The sequence below is a fragment of the Herpailurus yagouaroundi genome, unplaced genomic scaffold (genome assembly GCF_014898765.1).
Source record: "Herpailurus yagouaroundi ecotype Mexico unplaced genomic scaffold, PumYag 140, whole genome shotgun sequence".
In the NCBI taxonomy this organism is placed as follows: Eukaryota; Metazoa; Chordata; class Mammalia; order Carnivora; family Felidae; genus Herpailurus; species Herpailurus yagouaroundi.
Genome location: NW_024412395.1, coordinates 70,158,869 through 70,174,111, shown reverse-complemented (window position 1 = coordinate 70,174,111; position 15,243 = coordinate 70,158,869). Strand labels below are relative to the sequence as shown.

Genomic DNA, 15,243 nt, shown 5'->3' with positions numbered 1-15,243 from the left:
AAATAAAAATTCAGGTCACTAAAATAATACTAAGGAAGCTCTTTATTACACATTTCCCCCCAAAATATGTCATGTTAAAGCAATATGAATTCCATAAAGTACACACACACAATATTTTAGCTGTGATTACAAACTTGCTGAAAAAGTCACTTCCTTTCATGCATGAAACTTATAAAACTCAAATTTTAATTCTAAAGATTTTGAATCATTTGGGGTACAGATTAAGAAGGCATATTTTGGGCTCTCCCCAGATGAACTGAATCAGTCTCTAGAGGGTATGTCTTGGGAATCTGCATTTTCATTGCTAAACATTTACTTATTACCCACACCAATAATAGCATTCTGGAGAAAGTGCCAACTTCTTCATTATCTATGAGATCCAGACCCCCAAGCCGTAGTGCTTCATCCCATCTTAGAGGTGGACATGGGCTGTTTACCAGAAGTCCACAGCTAAAATCTGTGCCACTATTGGGCAACTGCCTTAGGAGGCAATAATTTTTTTTTTCCTTTTTTAATCATCTCTTTTGGTGTAGAAATTTATGAGCTGGTGCTATTATCCAATTACAATTGTTTTACATCCTCTTGGCAAGTTTAATGGTGATTTCAACTACAACTTTCTCACTTCACTGACCTACTGATGGACAAACTTTTTCTCTATTTTCTGATGGATGGAAAGATAGAGCGCAAAAACTTTTGTGTATGATGCGAACTTGTAAGATCTACTCATAGCAACTTTCAGATATACAGTACAGTATTGTTAACTTTAGTCATCACACTGTACATTTCATCACCAGAACTTATTCCTAATTTAAATATTAATTTATTATACTGCTGCCTGCTCCTTTCTCTACCAGATGCTGCTGCAGGAAAACACATGTATCTACCTGCTTCTTTTAGCCACTTTTTATAGTGCCATCCAAAATTAAATCAAAATGAATGTGGTTAGAAAAAAAAGTCATTGTGCAAGAGGCGAATGCACACCTCACACTTGGACCAGGAGCTCTGCAGTTTCTCTGGAGACAGTCTGCAGGGTCAGACAAGGTGGCAGTTTCATTAATAACAGTTTATTTGTAAAACTCATCCCCTTGAAGAATTCCTTATAAGGAGATTTCTGAACTTCCCAAACCATCTATGGCTGCACACACGGTGCCAGGAGGTTGAGGACAGTTGGTTAAACCTTACTTTGAAGCCAGGGTAAGTCTAGTCAGTCCTACTCATACCTTTAGGGAAAATGAAGCTAAGTTATTTTTAGAGGATGATTTCTGTCACAATTGGCTTCCCTGAGGTACATAACCAGAAGACCAGAATTAGAAAAAAGGAAATGAACTTTTGTTCTAATAAATGTTTGGTATGAAATATTGAATCACCTTCATGGGTTTCTAGGGCCTGAGAAAGTTCCGTTCTTTAAAAAGAAAAAAAGCTACAGTATATATATTACTTAACTGCAAGTTCTCTACTAATTATCAATATTAAGGCCACTCAAGATATTTTTCCCAGTTTTATTGAGATAATTGACATATAATATTGTGTTAGTTTTAGGTGTACAACATGATTGATATATGTATATATTGCAAAATGATCATCATAGTAAGATACATCACCTCACATGATTACAAAGACTTTTGTGTATGGTGAGAACTTTTAAGATCTACTCTTAGCGAATTTCAAATAGACATTACAGTATTAACTTTAGTCATCATGCTGTACATTTCGTCACCAGAACTTATTTATAATTGTAAGTTTGTATTTTTTTGAACTGTTTGCGCATTTTGCCCGCCTTTCCCCACCCCCTCCCTGTGGGATCCATCAATCAGTTTTCTTTTTCTTTTTTTAAATGCAAGCTATTTTAAGACGTGCTGTATTGGTGAGGGACCACTTTACACCCTCTTTATACTGAAGTGTGGTGTGTTGATAAGCTTGGACATATAAGTGTTACTTAAGCAACCATATTGCCAGTTTGTTATTGTTACATACACAAAGGAAAATGGGAGAAAAAAAAAGGAAAAATAAACTTTGATTTTTTAAAAAAAAAAAAAAAATAATAGGGGGGGGGGGGGCGTGGGAGTTGTTCCTGAAGGGCCCTTCAAGAGGCATCGCTCAGGGGACCGCTGAGAACTGAGACCTAAAACTCCGCAGGTCACCGGTCAGGAAAGTTTTAGGCAAAATTCACAGAGGAGCTCCCACCCCTCCCCCCGCCGCCGTTTCCACCCTGGCGCAGGGACCGACGGGACTGGGCCACGGCCCAACCGCCTCAGGGGAAGACGAGGCCCGGAAGCCCCGAGGCCGGTAGGGGCCAGAAGAGGGCTACAGGGAGCCCCCAGGCCTCGACCAGCCGTCGCCCGCAGCCCAGAGCTAACTCCTCAGCCCCGGAAAGGCGGGGCGTCCGCCTTTCCCGCGTACGGGTCTCGCCGCCCGGCTCAGCCTCCTCGTAGGCCTTGCGCCATTGCTGCTACTATCGGCCGAACGGGGGCGCGGAGCTGGTCCCGGGGCGGGATGCGGCCGCCCCTGGGGCGGTGGTGGCTGCTAATCTGGCTGCAGCCTTTGTCCGCGCCGCCCGCTGGCGCGGTGCGCGGAGAGGAGGAGGCGGCGGCGGCGTTGGCAGGTAACCGCGGGCACTGGCGGCCGGCGCGCACGCGCGCTCCCGGACTCCTCGGTTCGTAGGCCTTGGCGGCTCGAGGGCGCTTTCCCTGCCCTCGGCGGCGGCGGTAAGGCTCAGGCAGCCCGGTGGGCGCTTTCTCGTCCCCTAAGGCTCGCCGGGCGTGGCCGGCGGCAGGCCCAACATCCCTTATCGCCTGCTTGGGTTTCCCTGGTCTTCTTGCTGTCACTTGGACACTTTTATGATTTTAGGAGTAGAAGCAACCGCCAAGCTCAGTCTAGCCCAGTTTCCTCGTTTATGAAGCAGCAACCAAAGCTCCGAGATGTTTTGATTTGTCTGAGGTCACACAGCTTGTCACTGGCACAGCTGACCCTAGCTAGTCTCCCGACTTTCAACACAAGACTTTTGTCTAGTACATCCATTTGTGTTGAAAACCTCAGTATTTCTCTATATAGCTATTACTTTGGACTCAATAGAAGAGCTTTAGCTTTAGAATTAGACCGAAATTCCCCTGCCTCCGACTAGCTCTGCGACCTTGAGCAAGGCACACTACTGGTCACATGTAAAGCAGATCCTATCTGACGGGATTGTTGTCATGTTTAAAGTGTGCACGATGTTACATAGGAAACAAGAGATGGTAGCTCCTCATATTGTTGTTAAGGGCTATCTGTGGAGTGCTCTCAAGATCCTGGCACGGAAGGGAGGTCGCGAGTTCCGACTCCAGAACTTCTAGTAATATGCTATGAGCTTAACATTTCTAGCTCATCCCCACTCCTCGCGTAAAATCCTTTAAAAGATTTCCTGGAATTTCTGTCCACCAGCTTCTCCTCCTCTCATTGGTAACCGCTGTTTGCAAGGGGGTTACCCAAGTGTGATCCTTTAGCCCCTCCAACGAGATCAAGGTTCTTTGTCTAAGGATGAAGACAGTTTTCCGATTCTGCCAGAGCTGCCAACTCATGGGAATCTTGCAGTGCGTTAAATACTTGGGGAACTGTTCGGTACCAGTTTTCATTGAATGGACATTCCTTGAGTGCTTCCTATGTGTTAAAAGTGCTTTAAATGCATAATCTTTTTTAATACCCACAGTAACCCTATGGGCTTAAGTACCATTTACATACCCATTTTACAGATGAGGAAAGTCAGGCTTTAGGAGTAAGAAATGTAACCAGTCTATATACTGATGAAAAAATAAATGACAGATGTGTCTAAGAGGGAGGGTTTCTGAGCATAGCAGCAGCCAGAAAATTGTAAGTAGCCTTGGACCAACACCCAGAACCTTGAGTTCTAGTTATTCATTACATTTCCCCACTCACTTGCAGAATTTACTTTGGTCCAGGCACATAATCTTTATGGACAATGGTTTTCTCATGAGTAAAATAAAGTTCTTCTGTTGCTGAATGGCTTCCAATATTTTCCTCACTTTTTTATTTGCTTCAGTCAACCCAATATTTCTCATATTTCTATTACATTTAGTATTAACTATTCCTCCTTCTATTTTGTTAGCCAAAGACTCACGTAAATGCTTATCAGAGCTACTGTTCTGCCCAAGACATGCAGGATGCCCACTGAGTTGATAGAATTCTAGCCCACAGCTAAGAAAAATGGCAATTTACATAGCCTTTTAGTAACACTTGCCATTCCAGATATACTATACAGCAGAGGCTATGGAGCATCCTGGATCCTGTGAAGGTTCTAAAGACACCACATTGGAACCTCTGGACTAGACTAGGTCTAAGGAACATTGTTGCTCCAAAAGTGGTTTTATGAGTATCCCTGCGATCAAACAGCTGGTACTTCGTTTCATGAAATAGGGCCCATCTATAACATGAGAAGCTTGGATTAGATGATACTTACTGTTGTAAAATTCTGTCTTGAATGTACACACCCTTCCGTACAATAGAGAACATTTAGAGCGAGGCCAGCTTTCTGTCACTCTATTTGGATGAAAGTCAGAGGCAAATGACACAGGAGAAGCAGATAGTTGTCTGGCTGAAAGGAAGAGTTATTCATAGTTTGCAGCAAGTGGGAGAGGGCCCTAGAGACCACATGTCCTATGATAAAGTTCAGGCCACTGGGTTGAATTCCCAGGCTTGAACTATATAGCAATAGGCCACTTGAAACTACAGCTTTCAAGGTTCTTCTCTATGGAGAAGAAAAATCAGTACTCGAAGTTAAAATTAGCCTGAATGTACATCAGCATGTGCTAATTTCAGATTCATTCTCTATGCACATTCTTGGAGAAATAAAAATCCAGATTGATATTCAAGTCCGGTTAAAAAAAACCAGGGTTACTAGAATAGGAAAGTTAACTTTGTAACTTTGGTGCTCCATGGTAACTCCTTTGAAACTAGGAATTTATAAAATAATACCCAGAAAAGTCCTTCTTCCTTTGACCTTTCAGGAGCTACGTTTTGTTGGTTTTCCTTTTTGTTTTTCCTATTCTTCTACCTCCCCTTCTTTGTCCCAAAAGAAAAGCAGTGATAGGCCAGATGGAGAAAGTGGCAGTCTAATTTAATAAGTGATTTTATATTATAGTTTCATCTGAAGATATTTATTTCCCATATGAGGGCCATGTAAGGTTAAATTTTTGAAGAACGTTGCTGAAATACTTTTATGTTGGAGGTTGTTTAAGATCTGCTAGGATTTGAGGAGTGTTTGTGCTTTTTATTTTTAGCACATGCTATAAGTAGGTTTAAGTACTACCTGCCCTTTTCTGAAGTTTTGACTGAATATTTTTACCTTACATATGACTAAATTCTTTAACTTAAATATATCCTTTTACATTAGGAAAACTAAAAAATGACAAAAGTAGTACAAAGGAGTAATTTTAAATGTAATTTATTAGTTAAAGCAGGTGATACCCATCTGTCCCTTTTTTATATAAGCTATGTAATGTTAAAATTAGATTCATTGAATATTTATAAATTGGCACTTTTTAAAACATTTTTTTAATATTTATTTATTTTGAGAGAGCAAGCGAGCACACGTGTATGAGCACCCACACTGGCAGGAGAGGGGCAGAGAGAGAGAGGGAGCTGTCATGACATAGAACCTCCATCTCAGGAACTGTGAGATCATGACCTGAGCCGAAACCAAGAGTCTGACACTTAATGGACTGAATGACCCAGGCGCCCCTAAATTGAGTGGTATTTAAAATGAACTAAGGGGGCACCTGGGTGGCTCAGTCTGTTGAGCCTCCAACTTCGGCTCAGGTCATGATCTTGTGGTCTGTAAGTTTGAGCCCTGCGTCGGGCTCTGTGCTGACAGCTCAGAGCCTGGAGCTGCTTCGGATTCTGTGTCTCCCTCTCTCTCTGCCCTCCCCAGCTCGTGCTCTGTCTCTCTCCCTTTCTCTCTCATAAACATCAAAAAAATTTTTTTTAAATAAAAAATAAAATGAACTAAGGAATCTCATTGGGTAAGGTAACCCTGACTCAGATCCTTTGGTAATGTAAATAACTGTGCTTTGTCTTAGCCGTTTGGGCACAATTGTCCAGAAATATATTCTACGGAAGTCAGGTTTATTGCAGAATCAAGAGAACCTGCTGAGGACTGCATAGAGTTACAAAAGGCAATGGTCATTTTGCGACTTAGAGTTGCAGACTTGCTGGGGTAGGCATTGTGATGATGGCATGCTGGGCTGGCCCTGTAGATACTCCCTAAGTGCTTAGGAGATGAGGCAGAGCTGCGATAGCCCACACTTCCAGAACTTTCTCTGCATCTGGAATCAGGTGTGAGGATGTGAATACCCAGGTTATGGGGCACCTTCTAGGGTGGAAGCATATTTCAGCCTCAGGTGGAAGCAGTAGCTGTCCCTAGGCAGGTATTGTTCTCTTCTGATCAGATGAATGATTATTATTAAGTTTTTATGCAGCCCCAGAAATTCCCTTTTGTTTTCTTGATTATATTGTGAAGGGATTTTGTTGGTATCATTGTGATATTTTTGGGTTTCCCTACATCTGCCTCCAGGAAGTTCCATCCTAGCAGAATGAACCAGCATGACTGAGGCCACATAAATAAATGATACCTATAGACATCTGGCAGCTTCACAGAGTTCAGGTCTTGAAGTTCAGGGCTTGAACAGCCAATAGAGTTCAGATTAGCTGGCTATGTTTTCTATTTCCACCCTTAGGTGGAGATGGAGGAGGAAGAAACTGAATAATGAAATGTCTCTAGAAGATTATTTAAGGGAGGAGAGACCTAGGAAAGATAACCTTTATAAACAATCTAAGATTAGAATATCTTGTTATCTCTAGGAAGGCAGTAGTCCAGCCTACTTAGCAATCTCTATTTATTTATTTATTTATTTATTTATTTATTTATTTGCTTATTATTTTAGAAAGAGTGTGCACACTTGGGCAATAGATAACAATCTTGATTGCTACAGTATCTTACGCTTAGCCCAGCTAGCCCATGGCTTATGGTTTACATGAACTCACTTGAAGTTAGGCATGTTCTTCCTTAGGTATTTCGGAGTTCTTGTGTGGATTGAATGAAATTCATCTCAGAAGAGAGTTAATAACAATGAGGGCAGCCAGTGGACACTATGAAATACAAACACCTTATCTATCATATCTCATGTATTGTGTAAATTCGACATCAACTTGACCTCAAGAGCCAGAGGCCACTCTGGAGGAACACTTTGTTCCAGGGGGAACACTGCAACATGCTTTTAGTAGTGTTTCTATTGAAATCAATAGCCAGAGCAACCTACCTCCTTCTGTACTTTACTTAATCCTGTTGAGGACCAAGGAGAAACTCAGAGCAAGTTATTCTCTTCTAACTGGGAGGCCTCCTATGTAGAATACACTGATGTATCATATATGAGTAAAACAAAAACTTATTGCCTCTTGCATCTCTCTGCCCTTCTCTAACCAGTGAGGACAAAGAAGAGAGTCCCTAGTCCAAGGGATCTTAAGGATTACAGCTCTCAACCCTCTAGTTAAGGTATATTGATGATGGAGTAGGGTAGGTTATGTAGGTCCTGTGGGTTCTGTAGGCGTGATGGGAATGACACGGACTGGATAGGATGTTTGTTTACATCATGTTGCTTCAAAGGGAGGGACAAAGTGTACCTCCTTTTATTGTGCTGACTGGTGCTGGCCAGACTTTTACAAAGATTGGTCAGGCTTTCACTGTCTGGGCTATGCATGCCCAAATAACTCACTAACCCTCTGGAATTACAACACACACACAGAAGACTGATATTTAAAGGCTGGAGATACGGTAATGAACTTGCTGTCCCTAACTTCATGGAGAGACAAAGTATAAACGAATAATAACATGAAGACAAAATAAAGCAGAGTGAGGAGAAAGTAGATAAAAGGGGCTGGAGTGTGCCATTTTAGACAGTGGGGTCAGAGAAGGTCTTCCTGAGAAGGTGACATTTGGGCAAACATATATTATGAGAAGGAGCAAGCTCTGCCAAAATCTGGGGAAGGCAGATTGCAGGTGAAGGAATTGGCAAGTAGGAAAACTTGAGGTAGAAATGGTTTGGCATCTTGAGGATGGGAGGATTGGTGTGGCCTGAGTAGCTGAGAGGGGGAGGGGTGGAGGAGAGAAGGTCAGAGTACTAGGTCCTTGGAAGGGACGGTGGATTTTATTATGAATGCAATGAGAAGTCATTGGTTTTGAGCAGGTAAATAATCTGCTCTGATGGATGTTTTTGAAAGATCTATATGCTGATTGGAGAATCGGTAGTAGGGAAATGTCATAGGGGCAATTCTGGAAGCAGGGAAACCAGCTAAATGGCTATTACAGAAATCCCAAGTGCAAGAAGACTGGTTTGGACAGCAGAGAAGCATTTACTTCTAAATTCAGATCATTGCACTTTATTTAAATTGCACCATCTTGCTCTTAAAAGTTACAGATACCAAATGATTTAAGGAGACAGTCTTAGGACCAAGGGGGAGCAAACTCATTTGAAGGCAGTATTTGTTTGCAAAGCTCAGGTCCCGGAAACAGGATATTCCCTCAAACTACTAACAAGAGTAGTTCACTGTTCTTAACAGGAATTGATTCCTTGAAGTAGTGGAGCCCACTAGGAGAGGCGATGCAGAGAGAAGCTCCTGGCATTGAGCACAAGTGTCGTATTAGGAGTAGCCGTGAAGAAACAACTTGCTGGAAGTTAACATTCTTACAGTGGTCTGGGGCTGCTGGGGTCTGTGGACCTTAAGCCTCACCCCCTTTACCTGCCTGGTTGGAATGCACTCCCATTTCAACAATAGGTAGGGATTCCCCTCTTTTACTGTGGAATATAGTTGTCAGTATAAAGTTGTCAACTCTAGCCACCCGGTAGAGACCTGTTCCTGCTCAGAGACCCAACAGGAGGGCTGCGTAGAGGCAGAACATAGGATACCAGAAGGCCAGTCGACAGCCCTCCTTCTAATGCTTGTTCTCACTAGCGGAGGGCTTTTATGTGTTTTAGTTGCTTAGGTGCTCCCAGGTTCTACACTGCCGTTGACATTGTCTCTTCTACAGCTAGCTGCCAGCTCTTCAATGTCCAGGAGTGCTTTCTCCCCTGTGTAGCCCTTGGCCAGGAGTCATTTGCATCTCAGATATATCCAAGAATTTGCCTCAGCAGTTGGTTGCTTTGTGTGTTGGTAGCACTGGTTCTGCATTCCCCTTTTGGTCTTGTATATAAACAGGCTGTGCCGAGGGATGCATGTTTTAAAAATGTTTAAAAAATGTTTATTTATTTTTGAGAGAGAGGGAGAGACAGAGCGTGAGCAGGGGAGGGCAGAGAGAGGGAGACAGAATCTGAAGCAGGCTCCAGGCTCTGAGCTGTCAGCACCGAGCCTGACATGGGGCTTGAACTCAGAGACAGTGAAATCGTGACCTGAGCTGAAGTCAGCTGCTCAACGGACTGAGCCAGCCAGTGGCCCCCTCACCCCCAGGGCATGCAGTTTTAATTTTTAGTAGTTTGTATTTAGCAGAGAGCTTCTAGAGCTTCCTTTACGTGCCGTTTTGAGACCTGCCTCTTCACCTGGATTCTTGTATTTCCATCTCAGACTCTCAAACTCTGCAAATTTGTTGGTATATTTAAAAAACTGTGCATTTCCTCACAATGTTAAGAGTATAGATTTGGGGCGCCTGGGTGGCTCAGTCGGTTAAGCGTCCGACTTCAGCTCAGGTCACGATCTCACGGTCTGTGAGTTCGAGCCCCACGTCGGGCTCTGGGCTGATGGCTCAGAGCCTGGAGCCTGCTTCCGATTCTGTGTCTCCCTCTCTCTCTGCCCCTCCCCCATTCATGCTCTGTCTCTCTCTGTCTCAAAAATAAATAAAGGTTAAAAAAAAATTTTTTTTTAAAGAGTATAGATTAAATGACTTGACAGTGTCACACTGGAAGATACTGGGTTCTCATGTGACTTTCCTGCTTTGTGTAGCTTTGTGACTTCCATGCAGTTGCATTGGTGGGTATTCTCTGCATCTTCTCCCCAAGTCTATCTTCACTTCCTTTAAGCTTAATGCTTAGGATGCTTCTAGCTAGGACACAAACCTATGTGGGCTTATTCGATATCATTCCCTGAATGGATGTAATTGTAGACTAGTTTCTAGTTACTTAGTCCTTCCCCAACTGTGGTGCAGCAGATTATTCTAACTTCACTTGATGTTTTTATGGAGCAGCTGACCACACTCTCCTTAGAGGAGTTGGGGGATGGGCATGAGGCCCATTTCTCTGTGTGCCCATAACATTCTCTGTGCCTGTTTCCTGTTGACATGTGTAGTGGTGACAGACACCCTGTCCTGGATCCAGAAGAATTTATGACTTTCATCTCACTTCACTTTAAATTCAGATACAGAGGCAGCCACAGAATCAAATGAATCCCATTACTTTACAGTTTTCATATGGCATTTACCCTCTCATAAAGCACCTGTCTCTCTTCCTCTGTATATTAGATTGTGTTGTGTTGTATTAAATGTTATTTATATGTTGTATATAACATACAGATGCACATATATTTATATATGCAGACACATATGTATCTACTTCTGTCCCCACATTTCTCCTGTGTTGTAGATTTATCTGTTTTCACTTAGTCCCACCAACCAAAACTCGGTTATGTCCCAAATTGAACTCATCCCCCTTTCCTGCACAGGCTTGCATCTTCTCCAGTGTTCCTTTTCTGGGTGAGGGACCTCACCATCTTTCCACTCACCAGAACTTTCAGGTCGTCTTCTTGCTCTCCCTCATCTAATGAATCTCCAAAGCCTGTTGATTTCAGTCCTAAGTGGTCTTTTATCTGTTCTTTCTCCCTCCTACCTAGTTCGTTTCTTGCTTGGACTCCTTTAGTAGCCTCCTTAGTGGTTCTTCTACTTTTAGTCTTCCTCACCTCTAAAATTGCACATTGCTTTAGAATTCTTTTTCTAAAACACAACTGTGTACCTGTTATTTCCCTATTAAACTGGTTATTCTCTGTTCCCACAGATCTGTTCTGTGCCCCTCTCTTCCCTGCTCGGTGTCTGGAAGTGGACATCTGTGGACTGCATCACCTGGGCTTCTTTGCCCTCCTGCTTCCCATTGCATTTGGCCAGTGAGAGGCACTGATGGGAGGGCAGGAGAGAGAGGTTGAAGTAGTCATACCTTCATCCCACCGTTCCACATTTTGGCAGGGATTGCATCCCATGACACTACTGTCCTCTGGGCTTCAGCAGCTCTGGTAACGTTGGGCCCTCCCTTTGCCATTTCAGGCAAGGATGTTAAAGGCTTCCTGCTGTTGTTGATGTCTGGGAAGTTCACAGCGCCTTATTGTTAATGCCTTAACTCTGCCCACATCCTCACTGAACTCTTCAGTTAAACCCTTTTGAGTGTCATCAGTTTCCTGCTGAGACTTTGATGCTTACCTAAAATCCTTCAATGCTCTGCTTTCAGCATGAAGTCCATACTCCTTAGAGTAAGTAGTAACTACTGCTTACCTCTCTAGCTGCAGGTGTTGAAGCTGCCACCAATTCTTGCCCTCTACTTCAAGACTGAAGTACCCATTCTGAGTTCTTTTTTTTTTTTTTACTTTCACTTTTTATTTGAACTCCAGTTCGTTAACATAACAGTGTAATATTAGTTTCAGGTGTAGAATGTAGTGATTCATCACTCACATACAACACCTAGTGCTCATCACAAGTGCCCTCCTTAATACCGACCACCCATTTAACCCATCCTCCTGCCCACCTTCTGTGTTCTTATAGTGCCTTCCATATATCACAAGAGTACTGACACTAGACTAATTTTTTGTCTGTCTCCTGTAGGTTGGAAAGACGGAGGGACTATACTTACTATGTAGGAGAATTCACTTAGAGAATGTAAAATGCATTATTATTGTGAATAAAAGGGAAAAAAAAGATAAGATTGCGGAAATTAAATATTTAGGAAATATAATCACTTTTCGATCTCTCAGTTCCAAGGTGTAAAGCTCTGAAGGAAATGGATTTAATTAAAACTTCTGAGTCAGACTGTTACTGCTACAATCGAAATTCCCGAATGGAGTGGAAATACATGTGGTCAACTCTGCAGGTAAGAGCCTATGTTTAAATTATGTCTGAGGAGCTGGGAATTAAAATGTACTTCTTCAAGAATACAAAATAGCTTTTATATGACATAGAGCTGTGTATCAGTATGAAAGCTAGCTTGGGAATCACATCCAGTGGCCCAAGGGAAAGGGATATGTGGAAGGGTACATTAACTCTTCATACGCTTCATCAGCCCTTCCCCAAACTACTCCAAATAAATATGGTTTTTAAGTGAGCACAGTGTGCTTGCTATTCAGATACATACTTTCCAAAATCATTGCTATCCCAAGCCCCTCTCTGATTCTAGGTATGGCCAAGATAATAGTTAATCTCAATAGCCCAGTACTTTTCCTTCATTAATAATACTTATTAAGCACTAGTTAAGTGCCAGGAACTATTATAGGCTCTTAGGATACATCAGTGAACAAAATAGATCCCTGCTCCTGTGATGTTTATACTCCTAGGGATAGGAGATAGGCCATAAATGTAATAGAGAAGAAAATTATAAAACTAGTAAGTGCTATGAAAAAAGAAAATGTAGAGTAAGGTAAGCGGAATGAGGAAGGTGGGGGGGCAGTATAAAAAGAGTGATCAGGGTAGTTCTTGTAGAGAAGGTGATATTTAAGAAAGACTGTAATTTTTTTAAATGTTTAATCGTTTTTGAGAGAGAGACACACAGAGAGACAGTGCAAGTGGAGGAGGAGGGGCAGAGAGGGAGAGAGACACAGGATCCAAAACAGGCTCTAGGCTCTGAGCTGTCAGCACAGAGCCCGACGTGGGGCTCAAACTCATGAACCAGGAGATCATGATCTGATCCAAAGTCAGACACTTAACTGACTGAGCTACCCAGGTGCCCTGAGAAAGATTTTAATGAAGTTAGTGAGTTACCAAGATAATATACCAAGAAAGAGTGTTCTAGGCTGAGGGAAAAAGATCGGACAGCATATCAGAAGGCATATGATGTTGATTTGTACTATTACTGATAATATACCCCATTTTGATCACCTGCTTAAAGTGGTATTGTCAATTTACAATTTTACCACTGGAAAGTGACCATTTTCCCCTTTGTAATAAATGAGTATTTTGAGGGATACTTTGAAACTATGTAGATACTCTTTTCCTTACCTTTCACCCTGTAGTTTTATCGTCCATTGATGATGCTTGCATGAACCAGTTATCATCATGCTGTTTTATCAAATGGTGATTTTCTAATTCCATTACTCTTTCCTCATTCATCAGTATTCTTCAAGAAGGAAGACTTTTTCCTTCTCCAGTTTATTTATATTCATGTAATATTACAGATTGCCAATTCATTCAGTGGATTAGAATCCATTACCTCGTAATTTATTTTGATATTCAAATTATCCTAGATTTGGCCAGTAGGAGTTCCTTCAAAGTATCTCATGTGGGAGCACCTGGGTGGCTCAGTCAGTTAAGCGTCTGACTTCGGCTCAGGTCATGATCTCACAGTTTGTCAGTTTGAGCCCCGTGTCAGACTGTGTGCTGACAGCTCAGAGCCTGGACCCTGCTTCGGATTCTGTGTCTCCCTCTCTCTCTGCCCCTCCTCCACTCACGCCCTCTCTCTAAAAATTAAATAAAAACATTAAAAAAAAATTTTTTTTTTTAAGTATCTCATGTGTCCTTTTAATTTGTGCCTATCATTTGAGCATCTCTGGCAAACAGGATGCTCCAGGCTTATCTTGTAATTTCCTAAACCCAGCCCTGGAATCCTACATTTTTTCAAGGAGCGTTCAGAGTTAGGTGTGTTTATTAGTGCTGGGATACCATTGTCATATGCAGACACACAGAGACACAGAGACATATACACCCCTACACCTGCACATGTATCTATTTCTGTCACTGTATTTTTTTTTAATATGTGTTTTTGCAAGAGAGAGAGAGAATCCAAAGCAGGCTCCACACTATCAGCACGAAGCCCACTGTGGGGCTTGAACTCATGAACCATGAGATCATGACCTGAGCCAAAGTTGGATGCTCAACCAACTGAGCCAACCAGGGCCCCCCTGTCACTCTATCTGTTAAAAAACATGCATTATGGGCACCTGGGTGGCTCAGTTGGTTGAGCTTCCAACTCTTGATTTCAGCCCAGGTCATGATCCCAGGGTTTTGGACCCGAGCCCTGTATTGGGTTCTGTGCTAAGCATGGAGCCTGCTTGGGATTCTCTCTCCCTCTCCCTGTGCCCCTCTCCCCCACTCACACACACACACACACACTCTCTCTCTCTCTCTCTCTCTCTCTCTCTGAAATTAAAAACAAAAACAAAAAAACATGCTTTTTGATATCTCCCATACTACTGGGTTCATTCTAATCTCTCTCCTTGTCGTATTTGTAACTTTCTTCTCTGATAATGGGGAACTGGTTTTCATTATCCTCAGTATATTAATTGATTTGCTTAATGCTAGGGTAGTAATTTGTTTATTTATTATTTATTTGTCAACGTTTGTTTAGAGTGTGTTTTATCTCTAGTTTAAGAGTACATAGTCTAATACTATGCTCCAAAATTACTTAGGTTAATTCATTCCCACCCATCCTCTTTCAATATGGTTATATTATTCATTTGAAATATATTTGGTTTCATTCATTTCCATTTTCATTTGAAATATATTTGTTTTTATTTTTAAGGGCTTTCCCCCATCCTAGTTGATTTTATTATAATTATTTTTTAGTATGTGCAATATTAGTATGGTTTAAAATCACAGGTCTACACAGAAGTATCCTCAGAGAAGTGTCACTCCCCCTCATTTCTCTATCATTCCTATCCAACCCTTGTGGGTAGTCAATATTACTAGCTTCTGTCTTTCCTGTGTTTCTTTTTTCAAAACTAAGCAGTGATGCATGTTTATAGACAGTGCTAAGGAGTGGGTTTAGATGGAGAACCAATGGCTGAGCCTGGGTCAGTCTTAAATGAAGAGGTCAGGGAGGAGGAAGAGGCCAACAGAGGAGAGAGAGACAAGGAGCAACAGGTGAAGATGTCCAGGACGCTGTGGGAAGAAGTGTTACAAGCAGGGCCAAAATGCTGTTGGTGGATCAAATATGATGACGGAGAATGCACTGGCCATTTGATTTAGCAACATGGAGGTCCCTGGTGACTTTGTCAGGGACAGCCTGTTGGAAACGACACATT

General features: G+C 42.2%; 1 protein-coding gene across 3 annotated transcripts in view; it reads left to right on the top strand.

Moving 5' to 3' along the window:
• The first annotated feature begins 2,235 nt into the window (after positions 1 to 2,235).
• The window catches only part of NEMP2 (nuclear envelope integral membrane protein 2), a 121,803-nt gene continuing 108,795 nt past the window's right edge, over positions 2,236 to 15,243 (top strand). For all 3 annotated transcript variants that reach the window (XR_005790434.1, XM_040475672.1, XM_040475671.1), the window contains exons 1-2: positions 2,236 to 2,602; positions 11,986 to 12,101. Coding sequence is in view for 2 of the 3 variants with exons in the window: in XM_040475672.1 (XP_040331606.1) it covers positions 2,494 to 2,602; positions 11,986 to 12,101 (225 nt within the window). In the remaining variant the exon portion in view is untranslated. The remainder of the gene's footprint in view (positions 2,603 to 11,985; positions 12,102 to 15,243) is intronic.